Source organism: Leptinotarsa decemlineata, unplaced genomic scaffold (assembly GCF_025532065.1).
Source record: "Leptinotarsa decemlineata unplaced genomic scaffold, Ldec_3_MD MMD2_tig00001344_RagTag_RagTag, whole genome shotgun sequence".
NCBI classification, from domain to species: Eukaryota; Metazoa; Arthropoda; class Insecta; order Coleoptera; family Chrysomelidae; genus Leptinotarsa; species Leptinotarsa decemlineata.
The window spans coordinates 244,835-264,681 of NW_027412560.1; the positions used below are offsets into that span (position 1 = coordinate 244,835).

Below are 19,847 nucleotides of genomic sequence, written 5' to 3' on the forward strand. Positions count from 1 at the left end.
TCTCCCGTCACGATGTTCTGAGATGTAGAAGAGTGCGCTCTCATTAGCTGGCGAGCTGCATGACAGTTTGAGGACACTACGTGACAATTTGGTACACTCTGATTGGTTCACGACTGGGTGACAGGACACCACGTGTCAATTTGGTGTAGTCTGGTTGACAGGCCACCTGGCTGCTGTGATGACGTCACAGTCTGCCTGAAATGAGATAAATTCTACTGTTAAGGACCCATTATTCCCTTATTTTTCACTTTAAGAAAAAAATTGTCAATAACTTCAATTATTGAAATTTTATTTTCTTCCAGAAAAATATATATGCAGGGCCTTCCATTCCTTCCATTCCATTATCTAAAAATTAAAAAGGCAGTGCTCAACTGGTTTTTGTTATTCTTTGCGTGTTAATTGGTGTAAAAAATCACTCATTTGCTAATGTCGTTTTTTCAGTAACAAAGTCAATAATGATGTTCACTTAATTCAGTTCAACTTGTATATCCATTTATCTAACTAATAAACCACCTTGTAACAAAATAAGGCGTGCCCTTTGGCATAAATTCAAGAGTTCTCATATTACCGTTTGAGTATTAGTAAGTAGTAATAAGGCATTTTTATAATATTGGTTCCTGGCTCAAGGGCGTGGAGAGAATTTGTTTTAATTTTTTCCTAGAAAAGTGAGCATGACACGACAGAAATACATGAGAGCATGAAATTGTATTTTCAATTCTTTATTTTGATATCGATAACAGTTGTATAAAACTGGTGGTGAATATTGATTTTCATCACATATATCAATCAGACAACTTTACGAAGTTTTATCACAATCGCCAAAATTCCTTTTGCAGGTAATACAAAACTGTTTTTCTATTACTATTCAAGACAAGTGATAAAGCACTATGTTCATTCACTATGTTTATTATAAGAAAAAATATCAACAATTCATCTATATTTTTTAATATACTACGTATATTCAAATGTAAACATTTCAATCCTTTCAGTTAAGTTGAGATCAGTTCTGCATCATTTTTTATAATTTTAGCAAAAATCGGTTCGTTTGTGAATTCCCTAATATAAGTATCCATACCGGTATGAATCTAACATTCTCATAATACCCTAAAAACAATGAAAGTTTTTTTTACACTAATCACAAAAGAAATTGTAAATAATGAAGATCTATTTGAATATTCTAATGTCGAAATAATTGTTTATTAGTACGGAAGATAGCTTATTAGTTTATGGTTCGGGTTATTTAATTGAGTTTTCAAGCTAAAATATAGAACATATTAGATATATATGAAATAGTGATACAATACTTAAATTATATGTTAGAAGATTCAAAAGAAGTGTCGAGTATTTATCTACCACCAGCTTTACTATCCTTTGTAATACTTCTCTGTCTGGTTATTGGTTTATCTGCTGGATTATCCGTTTTCGAGTTTTTCGTATTTTTGGAGTATCTTGCGAAATAGTCTTTTCAATATTTAGGTGTATTTTTGATGGTTGTGGATTTTCTAACGCTAGTTCCGATGTATAGTTTTGTTCAGGATTGGGCGTGTGTTGTGCACTGTTTGGCCTCTTGGTATCTACTTCTTCTTCTGTTTGTTCAAGTTCTTCTATTATATACGCAGTACCGTTTACGACAAGTTTATTTCCTTCAATAGATGCTCTTTTGGTGGCAGTTTCTCTTGCTTTCTTCAAATATTTACTCAGTATTTTACTTTTTTCTCTTTGTGCCTCCGTCTGATCATGGACAAAGTATATTTTCGTCCCACTGAGTTTCCTACAATTTCCTGTTTCGTCAAACGAGATACTAGTTCAACTTTAATTGGTCTCTCAGCGGAGCGACCTAAAGGGTAGATATCGTTAATGTCTTGATGATTAAGGTTCACATCCAGTAGGTCGTTGATGGTATTACGTATGTTTTCAGGAGTTATTTCGTTGGATTTTTGCTTCAATCCAAATATCAAAAAATTGTTTTTTCTGGAGTGTTGATCCAGAATTTCAAAATTTTTTCTAAATTCTATGTTTTCTCTTTCTAATTGTAGAATTCTGTTCTTCAACGATTCTATATCGAGTCTCACTCTTACTTCGCTTGCTCCTATTGCGTTCTTCAATTCGTTCTTGCTAGAGAGTATTTCTTTGAGAATCTGTTGCGATGTTATTTTTTCATTTACTGACATTTTTATTTTCATCAGAAAGATTTTGACACCACTACCAGGACTATTGAACAGTATTTCAACGAATGCGTACAAACCGTATTTAAACAAATGTGTTTTATACAAATAACTTTTCACTGTTCAAAGCTGAATTTTTATTCTGTGCTAACTTCAAATTGTCTGCATAAGATAATGAATGAGAAATATTATATATTCCAACACTATTCAAGGTTTTCTACGGAATACCGAAAAACACGTCTGTTCTGTATAAAGATACACACGATGCAACTAATTTTCCTTTATTTTCAGTATTTTAATATTAATTCAAGTCAAAAAAAGGATTTGAAGCTTTATAACTTCAATTTAATTATATGCGAGCGCTTTCGACAGCTGGTCGTGCTATCTTCCAAATATTTAATGTTGGATGGTTGATTCTAATGCAAAATTTACTGTGAGTAAAATGAATTGCATATCGATCTGCAGAAAAACGAATATTTTCTCGAAAAAATCACCAAAAACAAAGTTGAATCCTCTATATACCGGTCAGTATTGATTCTAGAATTTTTTGTCAATTGAACTTTTTGATACACATATTGTGAATCATTCCATTACAAAGATTCATATCGAACGATGAAAATGAAATTCCAGATTTTTTGAAAAATCGTCAAAATACCAAACTTCGCGCAATGGCAACTTTTGTTCAGAATGGCAAGGGCTACATCATATTGAGATTTCAACGATACTCACCGAAACCGGTTTTCCATAAGATCAAAAAACTATTTCATTCCTTTATTCTAAAATCAAAACACCTCTCAGCAACAAAGAATAATTATATTATAGAAAATTTGTTTATAGGTGATTGACAATGTTTCATGATGAATTTCATCAGTTCGGACTTCCATTGTCTGATATTATATAAAATGATTTGAAATCCCTGAAAGAACTAATAAAAAAGAAGAATTAAAAATGAATAGCTGAAAATAACAATTATACTAAGCAAAAAAAAACTTGAAATGAAATGATGGTGAAGTAAAATACAAGTGAAAATAAAACAATTGAACAATAAATTTAAATAAAAATACAAAAATAAAAAGTTAAGAGATTCCAAGCCAAGTTAGGTACTTCACGGCGTTTCGATTGATAGTATCCACAATCGTCTTCGAGAGATGACTATTTATGGGTCATTCGAGTTTCACTTATTTCCGCTTTCCTTTTCACGCTTCACCGGTTTAGTGACAGATGACCGTTTGATGGGAGTTGGCCATTATTCGCTTGATTATGGGTTTCCATAATATGTTGCGCATCTCTACGCTAGCTTGGCTGAATACATTGTGGTACAACATGTATGCGGCTTCATTGAATTTCCTCCTAAACCAATGTTCCTCCCTGTGTATGATCCCGGCTTGGGACCACTCGATAATAAGTTAATGGGTCCAAACATGCTCTGCTCTTCCTGATTTGCTGGTGTCCCCTTCCTGTGTGTGCTTCTTGTACTCGGCAATGCGAACATTCAATGGCGTCTTAGTTTCACTGACATAGGATTTTCCGCATTCACAGGGTATCCGGTAAATGCAATTCTTGAAATCGCAGTTCGCGTTTGGTGGCCTGGTTTTCGTGAGGCTGCTACGGATAGTGTTTCCGGATCTGAAGCAGGTTCTGATGTACTTGCATCCAATTCTTCTCATCCTTTCCGATAATCCTCTGATATAGGAAAGTGCAAGCACTTGTTGTGACAGCTTTTGTTCCTTGCGAGGCTCCTGCTGTTTTTGTAGCCAAAGTCTGTTCCACCATCGCTTTGGAGTAGCCATTCCGTTGAAGATCATTTTTGATGATATCTAGTTCCTTCGCGAGACCTTCCTTCGTATTACAGAGCCAAAAAACACGGTCTAATAGAGTCTTGATGATTCCTCTTTCAGTGTTTCAGGAAGGCGTCTAGTTCAACAACATCGTGAGACCTTCCATCACTTCCACAGTGGAGTCCACAATGAATTGCCATTCTTAGACGTATTGGTGAAGAGGACTGACCCTAAGTGGAAAACATCTGTATACCGAAAATCCATTCACACGGGACAGTATCTGAACCAGGAATCAAACCACCATCAATCGACTGAAAAAGGAATCATCAAGATTCTATTACGCGGTGCTTTCGGGCTTTGTAATACGAAGGAAGGTCTCGAGAAGGAACTAGATAGACATCATTAAAAATTATTTTCAAGGGAATGGCAACTCCAAAGCGATGGTGGAACAGACTTTGGCTAAAAGACAGCAGGAGCCTCACAAAGAATAGACCAGTAGGGATGCACTTGCGTGCTTACTTCCCTACATCAGCAAACAGTCCGGAAATTCATTTTCATCGTATCGATATGAATTTTTGTAATGAAATAGTCCACAATATGTGCATCAAAAAGACAAATGACAAAAAATTCTAGAAACAAAACTGGCGGGTATACAGAGGGTTCAACTTTGTTTTTACTTGATTTTGATAGGATATGATTACCTGGGAATATTATAATATGAGATACAACTGAAGATAGTGATTATCTTACCTTATCTTACTTTGAAAAGCACAAAATAGAAGAAAAAAGGTAATTGATGACCAAAACATCAACTGATTCTCTAATGATTTGCAAATACTAAAATTTCATCAACAACGAACAACATCGAAATATGTTTGCTATCAAAAACATTCATAACTCTGATAGCAATTGAATAGCATTCCAAGGAATCTATTTTGGATATGGAATAATACTGTTACTTACTGAGAAAAAGTAGTAGGTATACACTTCCACAATGGAGAAGGAAGTCCACAACGAATTGCCATTCTTAGACGTATTGGTGAAGAGGACCGACACTAAGTGAGAAACATCTGTATACCAAAAAGCCATTCACACGGGACAGTATCTGAACCACGAATCCAACCACTATCAATCGACTATAAGAGAAATCATCAAGACTCTATTGCACCGTGCTTTCGGGCTCTGTAACACGAAGGAAGGTCTCGAGGAGGAACTAGATAGACATCATTAAAAATGATCTTCAAGGGATCAGACAGATCAGACAACAGGAGCCTCGCAAGAAAGAGACTGGTAGGGATGTAGGGAAGTGCAAGCAGTGCTTGCACTTCCCTACATCAGAGGATTATCGGAAAGAATGAGAAAAATTGGATCCAAGTACAACATCAGAACCTGCTTCGGATCCGGAAACAAGGTCACTAAACTCGGACTGCGATTCCAAGAAATGCATTTACCGGATACCCTGTGAGTTCGGAAAATCCTATATCGGTGAAACTAAGAGGCAATTGAATGTTCGTATTGCCGAGCACAAGAAACACACAGAGCGAGGGGACACCAGCAAATCAGGAATAGCAGAGCATGTTTGGACTCATCAACATAACATCGAGTGATCCCAAGCGGAGATCATACACAGAGAGGAACATTGGTTTATGAGAAAATTCAAAGAACCCGCATACATGTTGTCCAACAATGTATTCAGTCAAGCTATATAGCGTAGAGATACGCAACATATGGAAATCCATAATCAAGGGAATAATGACCAACTCCCGCCAAACGGTCATCTCCTACTAAACCGGTGAAGTGGAAAAAGGATGGTGGATATAAGTGAAAGTACTCGAATGACCCATAAATAGTCATCTCTCGGAGGAATTAGTCCAGCCGTCACCCGAAGACGGTTGTGGATACTAACAATTGAAACGTCGTGAAGTAACTTGGCTTGGAATCTCATATTATAGAATAATTATATATAATTCAATTTTTCTCATTAGAGGGAGGAGAATTATCTGTTTCAGAAATTGCATACCTAATACTACGTGAAGTTGGGGTAGAAGAATTTGAGTCACTTGAATTATAACTGAATTAATATTTATTTATTAGCTTAGGATGATATGAATTTTCCATTAGAACATTTTTTAACAATTTTAAATCATTTTCAACAAAATCCGAATGAGACAATCTAGTAACTCTATCTTTAAGAGATAAAATTAAGTTGGTTTTCATCCTTCAAGGATGGTGTGAAAAAAAATATATATACAGTGAAATTAGAAGCGAAAGCTTGGCAAAGTAGAGCAGAGTTTTGATTTTGATTTTTGACTGAGAGACACCATACTGTACATTTCTCTGTACTGTACTGTACATATATGAAAAAAAATTAACGATTTCACATAATGACACGATGAAACTCCAAAATGAAAAGAAAGAGCAGGAAGCTTTCACAAAAAACTATAACAGGCATCTACCGACTTCCACGACGAATCCATTTATTCACAACAAACTTGTATGAAAGACTTGGAAACCCAAAAACAAACTATTCCGAAACTCAATAAACAGGCAGAGAAGCTATCACAAAAAACTCACATTTGCAAGATGAAATAAGAAACCTGAGATGTTTATCATGAGTGAGTTCAACTCACTCATGATAAACATCCTGACAACACAAGTAAGAGAGCAGATACTTTTCTAGTCCATTCTCAAGACAAATTTTGTTATTATATCAAAACCATATCATTGTGGCGTAAATGTAAATAAAAAAAATATACGAGAATAACTTGATAATGCAGGAACATATCCATGATCAAAAATATAGTCATGTGAATTTACTTGGTTGTAACAATTATCTCAGAAAATATAACTTCAACAAAACCTGTAAATATTTGGTCAGCAGAGCAATTCTCTAAACTTTTCAAGGTATCTTACATGATACAAACCAGAAACACATTTTTGAAAAAAGTTATACAAGAAATCTTGAACAGAGCTGCGTTTAATCAGTTCAGAATTAAATTGGGCCACTAATGAGGTGTCCGGACATTGAAATACAAAAAATGACTCCGATTTTTCTGTTTTTTTTTGTGACAAGCCTCAAAACTTTTCATACAATGCAGTGATTTTACTAAATATTCAATCAACTAGAAACAAAATAGATGGATAATATATCTTCCTAGAAAGTTTAAACTATCCATACGTAATTTTATTAACGGAACACTGGCTCAAATTAAATGAACCCGTTCACATTCCAAACTATACTATATTATCAATTTATTGCAGAAAATCTTCAATCCACGGGGGAATAGCAGTAATAATTCACAATACAATGAAAAAAAATGCTCTTCACAGGTCATCAAAAAATTAATAATCTCATCGAGAAAAAATAGATTGAGTTTTCTTTCGCTCATTGTCAAAAATAAACATGTTTATGGTATGCACATACAGACCTCCATAGACTGATATAAATATATTTCTCCCTAGACTAGAAGCACTTTCGAATGAGTTCCCTACAAATGCCTTACTTATTGTGACCGGTGATTTTATTATTAATTTTGATGCTAAATAATCTGCAAACATCCAAAGACTACTAAATCTTCTGATATCCTTCAATATAATAATGAATGCGGCTAATAACCTAGCAGTTGATGCCGCAAAAAACACAAAAAAGAAGAATGTAGATAACTCTACCCGAATATCCCAATACTCTATCACAATAATTCATCATACAGTGAACATCATAAGTGTTACCCCCCTATCTAACTCGTTACTGAACTCTTATTGGGAAAATCACCAAGACACGTCGATTTTTTATTTCTACAGTGTACATTTTTGTATGAATAGTTCACCCCAATTTGATACCTTACTGGAGGGGAGCAACCCTGTCGAAATATTTAAATAGCATGGGATGGTGAGTGATAGCTTATTCAAAAGGGGGTTTTATTCTCTATTTAACCGTACAAATAATTATACCATAAACACGAAGGCAAGTAAACTAACATTCTTTCTGTTATTGTGGTAAATGTTCAAAATGTTCCCCGTTGACCCCCTGGCAAAAATAGAGTATATTTTTAGTTTCAGTCCTGATGATGCTTTGCAAAGTATAGCGAGTAATTGTTGCACACACTTCCGTTATCCGCACACGCAACTCCTGAATAGAGTGACACTGAGTCTCGTAGAGTTTAGATTTTAGGTAACTCCTCAGGAAGGAATCTGAAGGAGATAGATCTGGTTATCTTGGAGGCTATTCCGCAGATCCTCGGCGCCAGATCCATCGTCCATAAAGAGTACTCAAATAAGTCCTAATAGCAACTGCGAAATAAGAAGAAGTATCCATGAATAGTATCCATGTCAAATTCATCTAAATTATTTTCAAAAGTTGCCACTATCAGTGGATCTATCACTGTTTTCAGTATTTACAAATAGAGGGCACCAGTCAGATTTTCCTCAATGAGTAACAAACCTATGATGTGGTCAGCCAGTATTCCTGATCACACATTAACTTTTTGGGGAAACTGGGTAAGTATCACTTTAGCGAAAAAGTCGAGGATTTTCATTGGACCAGTACGTCACATTTTGTCTATGCACGTGACAGTTCAGTACCTTTATCGCTGAAACAAATGTGTTTCAACTAGTTGGGATTTTGCAAAATATTGTTAGAGACAATTTCACAATATTTTAGACGGCGGCCTTGTTCATAAAATAATTTTCAGAAATGTATAATAAGTCAGTGAAAGAATATATCCTTTTAGACAAAATACTTCTCAAGGGAAAAAGCTTTGGCTGTCGAAGCTCCCTGATAGTCGTTTCACGTGAAAAGTCAACTGTTCGTCTTTCTTTACGCGACTCTTTCATTTTATCACCACCATAATGATTACGACAGTTAGAATAATAAATAAAAATATTGACGACCAATTCCTAAATCACGAATTACCTAAAACTCATCCCTTTTGACGTCATCATTCTTTGAATTTGAATTTATTATTCAGTGTAACGGATATTGAATAGAGTTTTCCTCAACATTATCACAACTGAAAAATAAAATATTTTAATGATCCTCGTAATTTTATAATATGGTATCGTAAATCTTTTATTATTTTGACGTGTTTAATTTATCATTCAATTCATCATCCTTTATTAACTATAAACATTACCACATATTCTAATGAATATTGCAACATTTCGTTGTTAAAATGTCCTTCCTCTTTAGCAACACCCACCCATCATAATTGAATTCTTGCAAAATATGTGTAACACACGTATATATTTATCTTAACATCTAAGACGATTATTACCTTAACATTAAGGAGAATCATGTCATTATTGGTATATTTCCTTTCCGGCATTTCAAGACCTCCAATTACCTTGGTTCCATTCTTTGTCTGTATGGGGTCTGCTGCTGTTTAATTTGACTACAAATTCACAATTCTACCGCTGCCCTGTTTAGCGTGACACAATATTTAATGGAACAAACACTGAATTAAGGATTTGCAAAGAATAAAAACCCAAAGCCGTCTCCACAATTTATTATCACCCTCAGATGTTAGAACGGTGAAACCATCAATCAGTACATGTTTCGAACCTATATAGGTTCATCATCAGCTAATTATTCAAATTTATACAATGAAAGAACAACATAACAAAAGTTAATACACGGAGAGGATTTTTTTTTATAATGAAGAAAAGAAAAATTATCACATGTTTCCAATCCATGAATAGCCACAATGACATGTTACTAGTAAAGATTTTTTTTTTACATATTTAGTAAAACGATGGAAGTTTATAACATCCTATCTATAAGAGATTGAAGTACGGGAGGTTTAGAACATTTATACCCATATATTAACATCAAAATAAAAAAACTCCACATGAAAACGAACTCTAATAAAAGAGATCCGAACTGATGAATTGGTCGAGAAGGAAGAATCAACTGTCAAAAATATATGAAAAATAAAATTAAGATGACATGGAACAGTGACATGAGAACTGCAAACACAGAACATAACAGAAGAAGGACCACCACATACATATTAACTCGTGTTCTGAACAAACAGATCCCATATCATCTATACATGCCAACTTGTCACAATAATTTGTGAGAGTAATCCTATGAGTTGAACTGTGTGATCAATGGGGTTGGAAGAATAATTGTCCCGATCAGCACCACCATGCGAGACATCTATTGCCCATACATGGAATGAAGAAGAGGTCAAACAGCTGGAGCCGACCACCAAACAACTGTGTGAATAAAATAAGAGTTCATGGAAGATAAAGGCAGAGGATATTTATTTAAAATTAAGGGAATTGAAAAACTTTAGGCAATAAAAATGTACTTGTTCATTAAGTGAGCTAACACTGGGGTTATCAACAGCAGAGTTGATTTCAAGTAAATTGAGTGGAGCAGTGCCTTTTTGGCAAATATGTGAAATATCTATGTTCAGCATCAGTAGGTATCAAAAATATGGTCGTGATTAAGGATGTGAGTAGAGAACGAACTTTTTGTGTTATAATCATCTAAGTGTAGATTTCTGAAATTATCAATTAGTTTAACATGTTCAAGAAATCTTGTTTCAATTTTCCTACTACATTGTCCAACATACTGAGCGGAACAATTTGGTGTGAACAAGAAATTCTATAAACGTCTGATTTATGGGAGATCGGTACTTTATGTTTAGTATATCGACTCACGATTTGGAAATAGGATTCATAGTATAAAAAAATCATTATCATTGCAGTACCGTCTGAGAATATTTGAAATATCTTGTGAGGCTTTACCTAAATAGGAAATAGAACAATATTTATTGGAGTTGTTGGTAGAGATTAAACTACGATTAAGAAATTTAGTTATGTGTTTGTTATAGATTCTATCAATTAGACAGGCAGGGAAACCATTATTATAACCTATTTGTACAATAATATTCAACTCTTTATTTAAATTATCAGGTGACATCGGAATATTAAATAATATGTGAAATAATGAATTGAATGCTGCAAATTTGTGGGAAAACGGGTGGCAAGAAGAAAAAAATTACTGAATCAGTATGAGAAGGTTTTCTATAAATTGAAAATTCAAGTTTGGAACATTAATGTTGATCAATAAATCTAAGAAAGGAAGAGAATTGTCTTTTGCTAATTCCATAGTGAATCTTATAGAAGGGTGTGAGGAATTAATGAAATCTACAATAGAAGGTTTACATCTTGATAATTACCGTTGAAAGATGCAATACAATCATCAATATATCTGTACCAAAACAATATTTGACTGGTATAAAGGAAAAACTTGGAGGTTATGTTCTTAATCAGTCATGAAAATCTCTGCTAAAAGAGGGGACAAATGGCTACCCATAGCTAGACCGTAAATCTATAAAAAGTATTCATTATTGAATTGGAAGAAATTTTGTTGTAAAACGATATTTAGGAGAGAACATAAATTGACGGCATGTAATGACCGAATATCTGCTTTAAATAGTAACTACCTAACATAATGGACCTACCACAGGTGAAATAAGGATATTAGTGATAACCATCATCATGCTCAAAAACTGAATTCTTGATCCCAATTCCACGGAAATGGTTTATTGATCAATAAAACAACACAATGGCGCAATTGTTTTTTTCAGAACTAAAGGAATATTCAATTTCTGCTGATGATCCAATTGAACCTGGCCGAATTTTTAGGTGGAGAAATCAATGACGGATAGCTCACTACATCGATTTTAATGTTTGAAATAATGGTCACATACAGGGTACAGCGCGATGAGTATGGGTTAGCCGTATTTTGGAGAATAATTGGATACATATCCTGAAAATTGTCGAAAACAAGTTCTTTAATATGCTTCATCGAATGAAAATTATGGCGTTTTTTCAACACCTTCGGTTGAACCGGAAGTTGGTACCAACTTATTTAATTCAAATATAACATCCGGTATATACCTGACATAATTCTAATGTGAGTTTATGTTATATTACATAACATAAACATAACATACCAAAACTGAACCGTTTATTTGTTTACTGAAAAAACTAGGTATTCGGCTTTCAAGTCATTCCCACATTAAACTCGAAAGTTTGATAGAATACATAAACTATTATTGATTCACGATGAGATTGGAACCTTTGGTGTGAAAGTTGAATAACTTTTTTCGAGATCAATTGCCCTAACACCAAACTGATATTTTTGCACTCGACGCGCGTTTCGCCAACAAAGTTAGCATCCTCAGGAGATAACTTCTCCTGAGGATGAGGGAGTAACATTTCCAAAATGTTATCCAAGGCATTCGGAATCGATAACTAAATCTGAAGTTATAAAAATAAAAATGGGCCAAAACTCAGTTTTTCCAAACAAAGCATCCTGTGTTTTAAGATATTTTTGGATTTGGTATTTTTGAATTTTTGAGATTATTTTGACTCATTTTCATAAAACATTAACTATATGAAAAATCAACCATTCATGAGATATTTCACTTTTTATTGAAAAAAATAAAACATGGGCATGTCCACCTCGTAGTTTTATCATATGGTTTCGTATATATTTTATTATTCTGACGTGTTTAATTTATCATTGAATGCATCATCCGTTGTTAACTATAAACATTACAACATATTCCAATGAATATTGCTACGAAACCTTCATTTCAAACAGTTACAGAAAGTTTATAAAATCGATTGAGTTGTCATAATTTTCATTGATATATCAGAAAAGAAATGATTTTTTTCTTGAATTTCAACATGTTGTATCTCAGAAATGAAGCGTTTGTGAACCTATATTCATATGAAAATTTTTTCTTAGAATCAACCAAGGATTTTATCACCCTTCTGGATTAGCATTCAATTATGGAACAACCTGTTTATTTCCAGTAGCCCAGTTGTGTTACGTTGTTTCAAAAGTGTAGCTCGTTTTAATGTGATGTGTTTTTGTAGCTTCATTTTTTGATAAATATTTATTCTACTGTTTTGTGGTTTGCACTAATTGATAGATAATTTTTACTTTATATATTGATGATGTTAATTTTTTCTCAAATTATTTTTTTTGCCTCTTTTCAGCTTATTACTATATGGTGTCGTTACCGAAACAGACTGAAATATTAGTGAACGCTATTTATCAATCAAGTTTTATGATAACTTTTCGACTAAGATGAAATACCGTAAATACCTTGTATTTTTCAATGCAGTGCAGTGAGTTTTATGAATAATTTTACGAAATGTCAGAGGAATCAACAACTGGACAGAAATTCAGTACAAAAATTAGGAATACGGAAAAACTGATTATTTCTTCAAAATAATACGATTTTGTACTCAAATGAAATGAAGATTGAAATTGTATTGAATTGAAATACACCCAAATGTACCTGAAGTGCTATTCGTGAATATTCAAAGTTATTCAGTTGGACTCCAACTACAACAAGAGCAGATAAATTTACCTCGATGAGAAATACGAAGGCAATAAGCATGAAAAAAAAACAAACCAACATCTGCTATGATTGAAGCCACTGATCTTTGTAGGACATTGGCTTTTACGCAATAGAATAGCTCTCTATAACGAAATGACGTCTTTTTCTTTATTGTTTCTGGAAAGTGAAACTCATGAAAACTTTCCTTGCGTCGTAGAAATGAAAAATAAAAAAATAAAAAATAAAAACGTAGCAATCGATAGATTTCTCTCTTGACCATCCATTTATTTTTCTCTTTGTACTTTGAGGGCATCAACGTGTAACAGAAAATGGATGAGTGATTGTTAAAATTATACCTATGTACCAATTTAATTGTAGAAAATAAAGTAGTGCAGGGTGGCAAAGTCGATAATTAGAGGGGTGGGAGGAATATATTTTCTGGAAATGTTGGCGAATCGACGTACTCGTTATATTTGTATAAAATATTTGTCTGAAGATTGTATCGAGAGATACAAACATATAAAAAGAAAATAAATGCCTGCCGGGAAACGACTACTTTCCCGGCTAATACCACGCTGGATATTGAATTATATCTGACAAACATTATTGCAAGATACCTCACAGATGTTTCACGTTCATCAAGCAACAGGACCACGCTGAAATCAATCGAGTTGATACCCACAGAGCGGTTTCGGAGTATTACATCTCGTCAGTGCAGGAAAGATCCGACCCAAACAACAAAGTGCCTGGGACCGAGGTAGATTTTGGCCTTCGAAACGTTAGGATAAGTATTGTATCATTTAGGAACCACACGTTAAAAGGTAAGACCAATCCTCAGTTCGCACAAGTTTCGACTTCTGAGGGTTGTCGTTCGTAGGAGTGCAACAGCTGGTTAACGAAAAAACAGATTTTAAACAGATTTTTTTCAGAAAATTTTTAGATAGGCAAAATTATTGAATACAAGTTACTGATAAGTGGAACATTTGCCTTTGTAAAAAATACTTCGATTTTACGCTTATCGGGGCAAACTAAAAAGTTTGCCCTCTCTACACCTGTATAAGTTTTCTATTATAATTTTTATGACAAACTGCAACAGCTCAGTTCCGACGGGATCTCTATCGAGAACCGCCATTAGAGAATTTCAGTTTCTAATCAATTTTAAACGTCGCAAACAAGAAAGCGATCCATGCCAAATTTCTTCCAAATCGCATTAGTTTTCCTTTCATCAATCGTATCGTCGAAATCAAGCCCCGTTTCCTTGATCTATTCCCATACTCCAAATACCCAATTCGATCCATTCGTGTACCCCACCAGTCCACATCGACTCATGGAAGTTCCATAACCGAGGTGTCTTCTAGTGCAAAGAAATCGCGGTCGGCCTCGTTTTGCGACAGTCTTCAACTGTTCTTCTTCGGTCAGTGTTGCCGGTAACAGCGACAGGTGCACAAGATACGTTGATGTTAACAGTTTCTCAAGGTGCGCGATGAACGTGTGTCGGTGCAAGAACTCGGGACTTTTGTTGTGGCTTCCGGCCCTTCTGGTTTTTGGACTAACTATTTCTGAGCACGGTAAGTTCGGCGCATATGCGACTCGAGACTCGAGTGAAAACTGTCACGATCGTGGAAGAAGAACGGAGATAACGGTTCGCTAATTGTGGTTTTAGTACATTTAACACTAGATGAGTATTTGGAGTGGTCGTGAGCGGCGTGCAAATTAAAAGTGTGTACCTTGAATTATTGTTTATTTGAAATCAAGGAAATTGCTCAGTGTCAATAAAGTACGAACAATAATTCAGGGTATTCACAATCAAAGTTACGAACTGAAACTGAGTAGGTATTTTGTTTACAGATAACATCAAATTGCTAGTCCATTCCTAAAAAAAATAACAAAAACCGACACCTTTTTTAGAAAAAAAAAAAAGATTTGGGAATTTTAGTTGTTTTTAATGAAGGTGTTGCCATTGTAGGTTGAATTCGAAACGAGTCTATTTTATTTAAAACGGATCATTTGTTTCGGATTATCACCCGCTAAGTTTTTTTTGGATAGACACATTTCTCCAATAATCTTTTCATTCCAAATTGATATATTGAGAATATTATTTTTGGAGATTCTTGGTATAACTAGTTTTTGATTATTTCATTAAAAAAATGACTGACTGGTCACAATGAGTTTCCATTAAGGTAGAAGAAAAATTAGTGGATATCATTTTATTCTACCTTTATTTGAAAGTGTACAGATTAACAAACAGTAGTGGCATATGAAGCTATGATTTTTCAATGAAATATCATAAACTTATAGCTTCCTGTTTTCGAATTGTCCCAAAAAAGTAGATAATTTATATGTATAGTCATCGTATATGTTGAAAGATATATTGATCTGTCCTCATTCTTAACAAAAATGCAGATTCTCGCTGTGTAATATCAATTAGAATAATATTTCCAAAAAATATTTCAAAATAACTGTATACTGTTAGTTTTTTATTTATAAATAGGAATTGAGCTTTCGAAGCAAATTTATTGTACTAGACATTGAAAACTGATGAAATTTTCAGAAGATATTTTTGAGAAAATGAAAATTCACTTATTTTTTCAACAGACCTCGTATATGATTCCAACCAATTCACTATATTATTTTGAAAACCGAGTCGAACTAATTTGGTATAGAAAAACTCTGATGAGACTGTGCCTTTGACAATTCAAAAAATAATACTCATTATGAAATTATTTTACTTCTTATCATTTTTCTAACTGAAGCTAACTGAAGCTATTTAAAATTCATTCAATATTCTTGCGAAAGAGACACTTCATCAAATATACGAGGTATGTTAAAACAATAAGCTGAATGTTCAAATTTAGCGGGCTACGTACATTCGACTACATACGGGCTACATACATTCGGGCTACATACACGACTCTCGTCGTGAACATATATATGTTCATAGTTTCAGCTGTTTATGATGTTCAATTTTTTTGAAACACCTGTTTCATGAACAGTATAGACCAATGATTATCAAACACGAGATGGTTGTTGGAATATTTAAAAACGGATACATACATGAAAGTTTTTTAACGACCTTTTTTGGGTATTTGTTACTTTCCACAATCTGAAAAATATAAAAATAATAAAGGAAAACTTTATACAAGTGTAGAAGGGCAAACTTTCAGTTTACCCCGATAAGTTACTGCGTAAAAATCAAAGTATTTTACAAAGGAAAATCTTCTATTCATCAGTAACCTGTCATATTTAACAATTTTGCCTAGCAAAAAATTGTTACGAAATAATACTTATCTTTTACGTTTCGGAGGCCAAAATCTGCCTCCGTCTTCAGAAATGGATAAAAAATTTCAAATATATTCGCAGATATTCCTCTTTTGATAGTTTATTTCTTTACTTCTTCGACATATGTCAAAGAAGTTTTGAAATATAAAATTATGTCAATATTGTTGATTGACAACTGAAACATTCGATGTAATACAAGGTACTCCTCCAATATCAGTCTGTTGCCATTTCGCCACTATCCAAAGTTTTCTTCAAGATGGGTAGCCAAGTACGGAGCTATTCGAGATACAATTCTCTCCATACATGAGAATATACGCTGATTCTTTTAGCTTACGTCTCTTAGAATGAGGCTCATTGGTAATCATTCTTGTCCTATTCCATTCCACCCGATGTTCATCGTCTGATTTTAAAATGTGTTCTGATAATTTTGACCTTGTCAATTGTCTATTTTTTATGTAATCTCGATGTTCATTCTCACGCACTTTCAATGGTCTCCAATGTAACTTTTACCACAAAAACAAGGTATTTCATAAATACAATTTTTTGTTTTTTCTTCAGTGTTGTTGGGTTTTGTATGTGTGAGTATAGATCTCAGTGTATTTTTTGTTTTGAAAGTAATTCTAACATCATACCTATTTCCAGTTCGTCTTATTTTTTCAGATAGTCTTGGAATGTAAGGTATAACGTTAGTTGTGAAAGGTGTCGGTGGATGTTGAGTCGGTAATTTTTTAGTTGGATGTTGTTGAATTTGTGAAGCTGTTTGTATGTTCGTTTGGTTTTTAATTGACCCTTTATTTTCTATTGCATTTATCGTTGAATTTATGAACGAATCTGGATAAGCGTTATCTTTCATCTTTCATCATCAAGATGCCCAGGAATTCTTTCGATATCTTTTAGAAGGATTACATGAGCGCAAGAGTATTGGCTGAGATACATGAACATGAACAACTCTAAGATTGTAGACAATTTCGTTGGTCAATTCAATTCTAATATGAAGTGTCCACACTGTGGATTCTCATCAGTAACCTTTGATCCTTTCTGGGATTTGTCTCTCCCTATACCACAACGAACTGGCCAATTGAGTTTGTCACAATTCTTGGATTTCTTCACAAAAGAGGAAACCCTGGATGGAGATGAAAATTCAACTTGTTCGAGGTGCAAGGAAAGAAGAAAATACACAAAGTCCCTATCGTTACATAAGTGTCCCCGTATTTTAGTAATTCATTTGAAAAGATTATATCTAACGGAAAGATTCACAGGCAAATTGAATGTTGTCATTGAGTTTTTTTCAGAAGGATTAGATATTAGCAATTATGTAGCAGATAATGTGGCTCCTTGACGTTACAATCTATATGCACTTTCGAATCACAGTGGGACTACTTACAACGGGCATTACACATCATATTGCAGACACCCTTATAGTGGCACGTAGAATGAATACAATGATTCACACCTGCCCCCAATTTCACCAAAATCGCTTGTGAGTGAGGAAGCATATGTCCTCTTTTATGAACAGGAGGAAACAAATCAGCAATTTTGAGGTTTTTTTTTCCTTCTCTCTATTGATAAGCTGAATTCTGTTAATTGATTTGTATTTCATGATTCTTCTGATTAATGAAAAAAAATTGTTGATAAGAGGTATGAAAGTTAGTTTAGCATGTACGGCGATTTTCTGCTATCTCAAAAAATGGAGAGAAGTTATTCCAACCATAGTCTAATTCACGCATCTTTTCAACAAATATTGCAGCAATTCGAAGACTGTATCCAAATATACACCGACGCATCCAAATCAGAAAAAGGAGCAGAGACAGCATTCACCAATACTACCTCCAATCACTCGTTCAAACTACCAGCAGAAAGCACCGTGTTCTCAGGAGAACTTTATGCCATATGGAAAGAACTTGAATATGCAGAGAAAATCGATCATTCAAAATTCTTGGTAATGAGCGACTCATTGAGTTATTTTATTCGATAGGGATTACTAAGAAATTCTAAACCGCCATTTTTGGGCGTCCACCATATTAGATTTAGATTTATTTTATGGTATTCCGCTCATCGAACTCTTTCATTCAATAAACATATTATTAGGGTTTTTTTGGTACCTTGGGAGCTGTCTGACTTGTCCATTTAGTCCAAGTCTCCAGAAAACACTGCAACCTCTTGGGCTTATTGCGTTTATTCTTCCATCTTCTCGTGACACCAATTCCATCAGTCTCGTTCCCTGTACTAGTTTGTATAGGTTCCGTGTTGGATGTTCGTCATATTCTTCTGGACATAATTCCGTACCTCCATATATTGCCTGCCTCCTGTGATTCAGGGCCTCACATTCGCATAATATATGTAGAGCTGTTTCTATCCCTTCGTTGCATAATCTGCAGCTGAGGTCTCTGTTGTACAGCCCCATTTTATTCAGGTGTCCTCTAAGCGGACAATGACCGGTTAGTAACCCTGTAGTTATTCTGAGCCGATCCCTACTAGATTGAAGTAGTTCTTCGGTTCTTTTCTCGGACGGTTCCTCAATAAAGGTTCTACTGTGTTTGTTGCCAGGTACTTTTGTCTAGTACTCTGTGTGCTTTTTATTGGTCCATATCCTAATCTGGTTTCTTACCAATGATTTTGGTACCACCAGAGCTGGTTCAGGACCTATATATGAAGTTGATGATCCGCGTCTAGCGCATTCATCAGCTTTATCATTACCTGTGATTCCTGAATGACCTGGTACCCAGTACAAAGTTAATTTGTTCCTGTTTGCAAGTTCATTCAGTTCTTCATGGCATTCGCAGACCAGTTTTGATGTCACCTTCGGGTTTGTCAGAGCCCCTAGTGCGCTCTTGCTGTCTGTAAAAATATTGATCCGCTCATTTCTTTGATATTATTTGGGTTACTATGGAAATGCCATATCGCCATGTTGTGGCTTCTGCCATGTCGGCTTTGAAATAACGACATTTAATCGAACATGCAATGTCACGAGGACCGAACGTGTGATTAAAAATCAGTTTCAAAATGTGTCACATATTAACTCAGAAACTTACATAATGAATCAACTTAAATGAAAGTAAATAAAAGTAATAAATAATACAATAATTTCAAATACGTTTCATACGACGCTTGATTTTGAATTGATAGAGTTAGTAAAATAAAAGAAATATTGATGGTTGTTCAGAAGATCTGAATGTTCATCAAACTACTATTTCTTTCGGAGCAATGCTAATAACAGAAGAACAGTTACTTGTATCAAGAGCACTAAAACCTACTCT

At 34.4% G+C, this 19,847-nt stretch overlaps 1 protein-coding gene across 1 annotated transcript in view; it reads left to right on the top strand.

The window, feature by feature from the left end:
* The first annotated feature begins 14,622 nt into the window (after positions 1 to 14,622).
* The window catches only part of LOC111503801 (uncharacterized), a 169,400-nt gene continuing 164,175 nt past the window's right edge, over positions 14,623 to 19,847 (top strand). Inside the window, exon 1 of the mRNA XM_074175799.1 lies at positions 14,623 to 14,879. Within this exon, the coding sequence (XP_074031900.1) occupies positions 14,795 to 14,879 (85 nt within the window). The 5' untranslated portion in view covers positions 14,623 to 14,794. The remainder of the gene's footprint in view (positions 14,880 to 19,847) is intronic.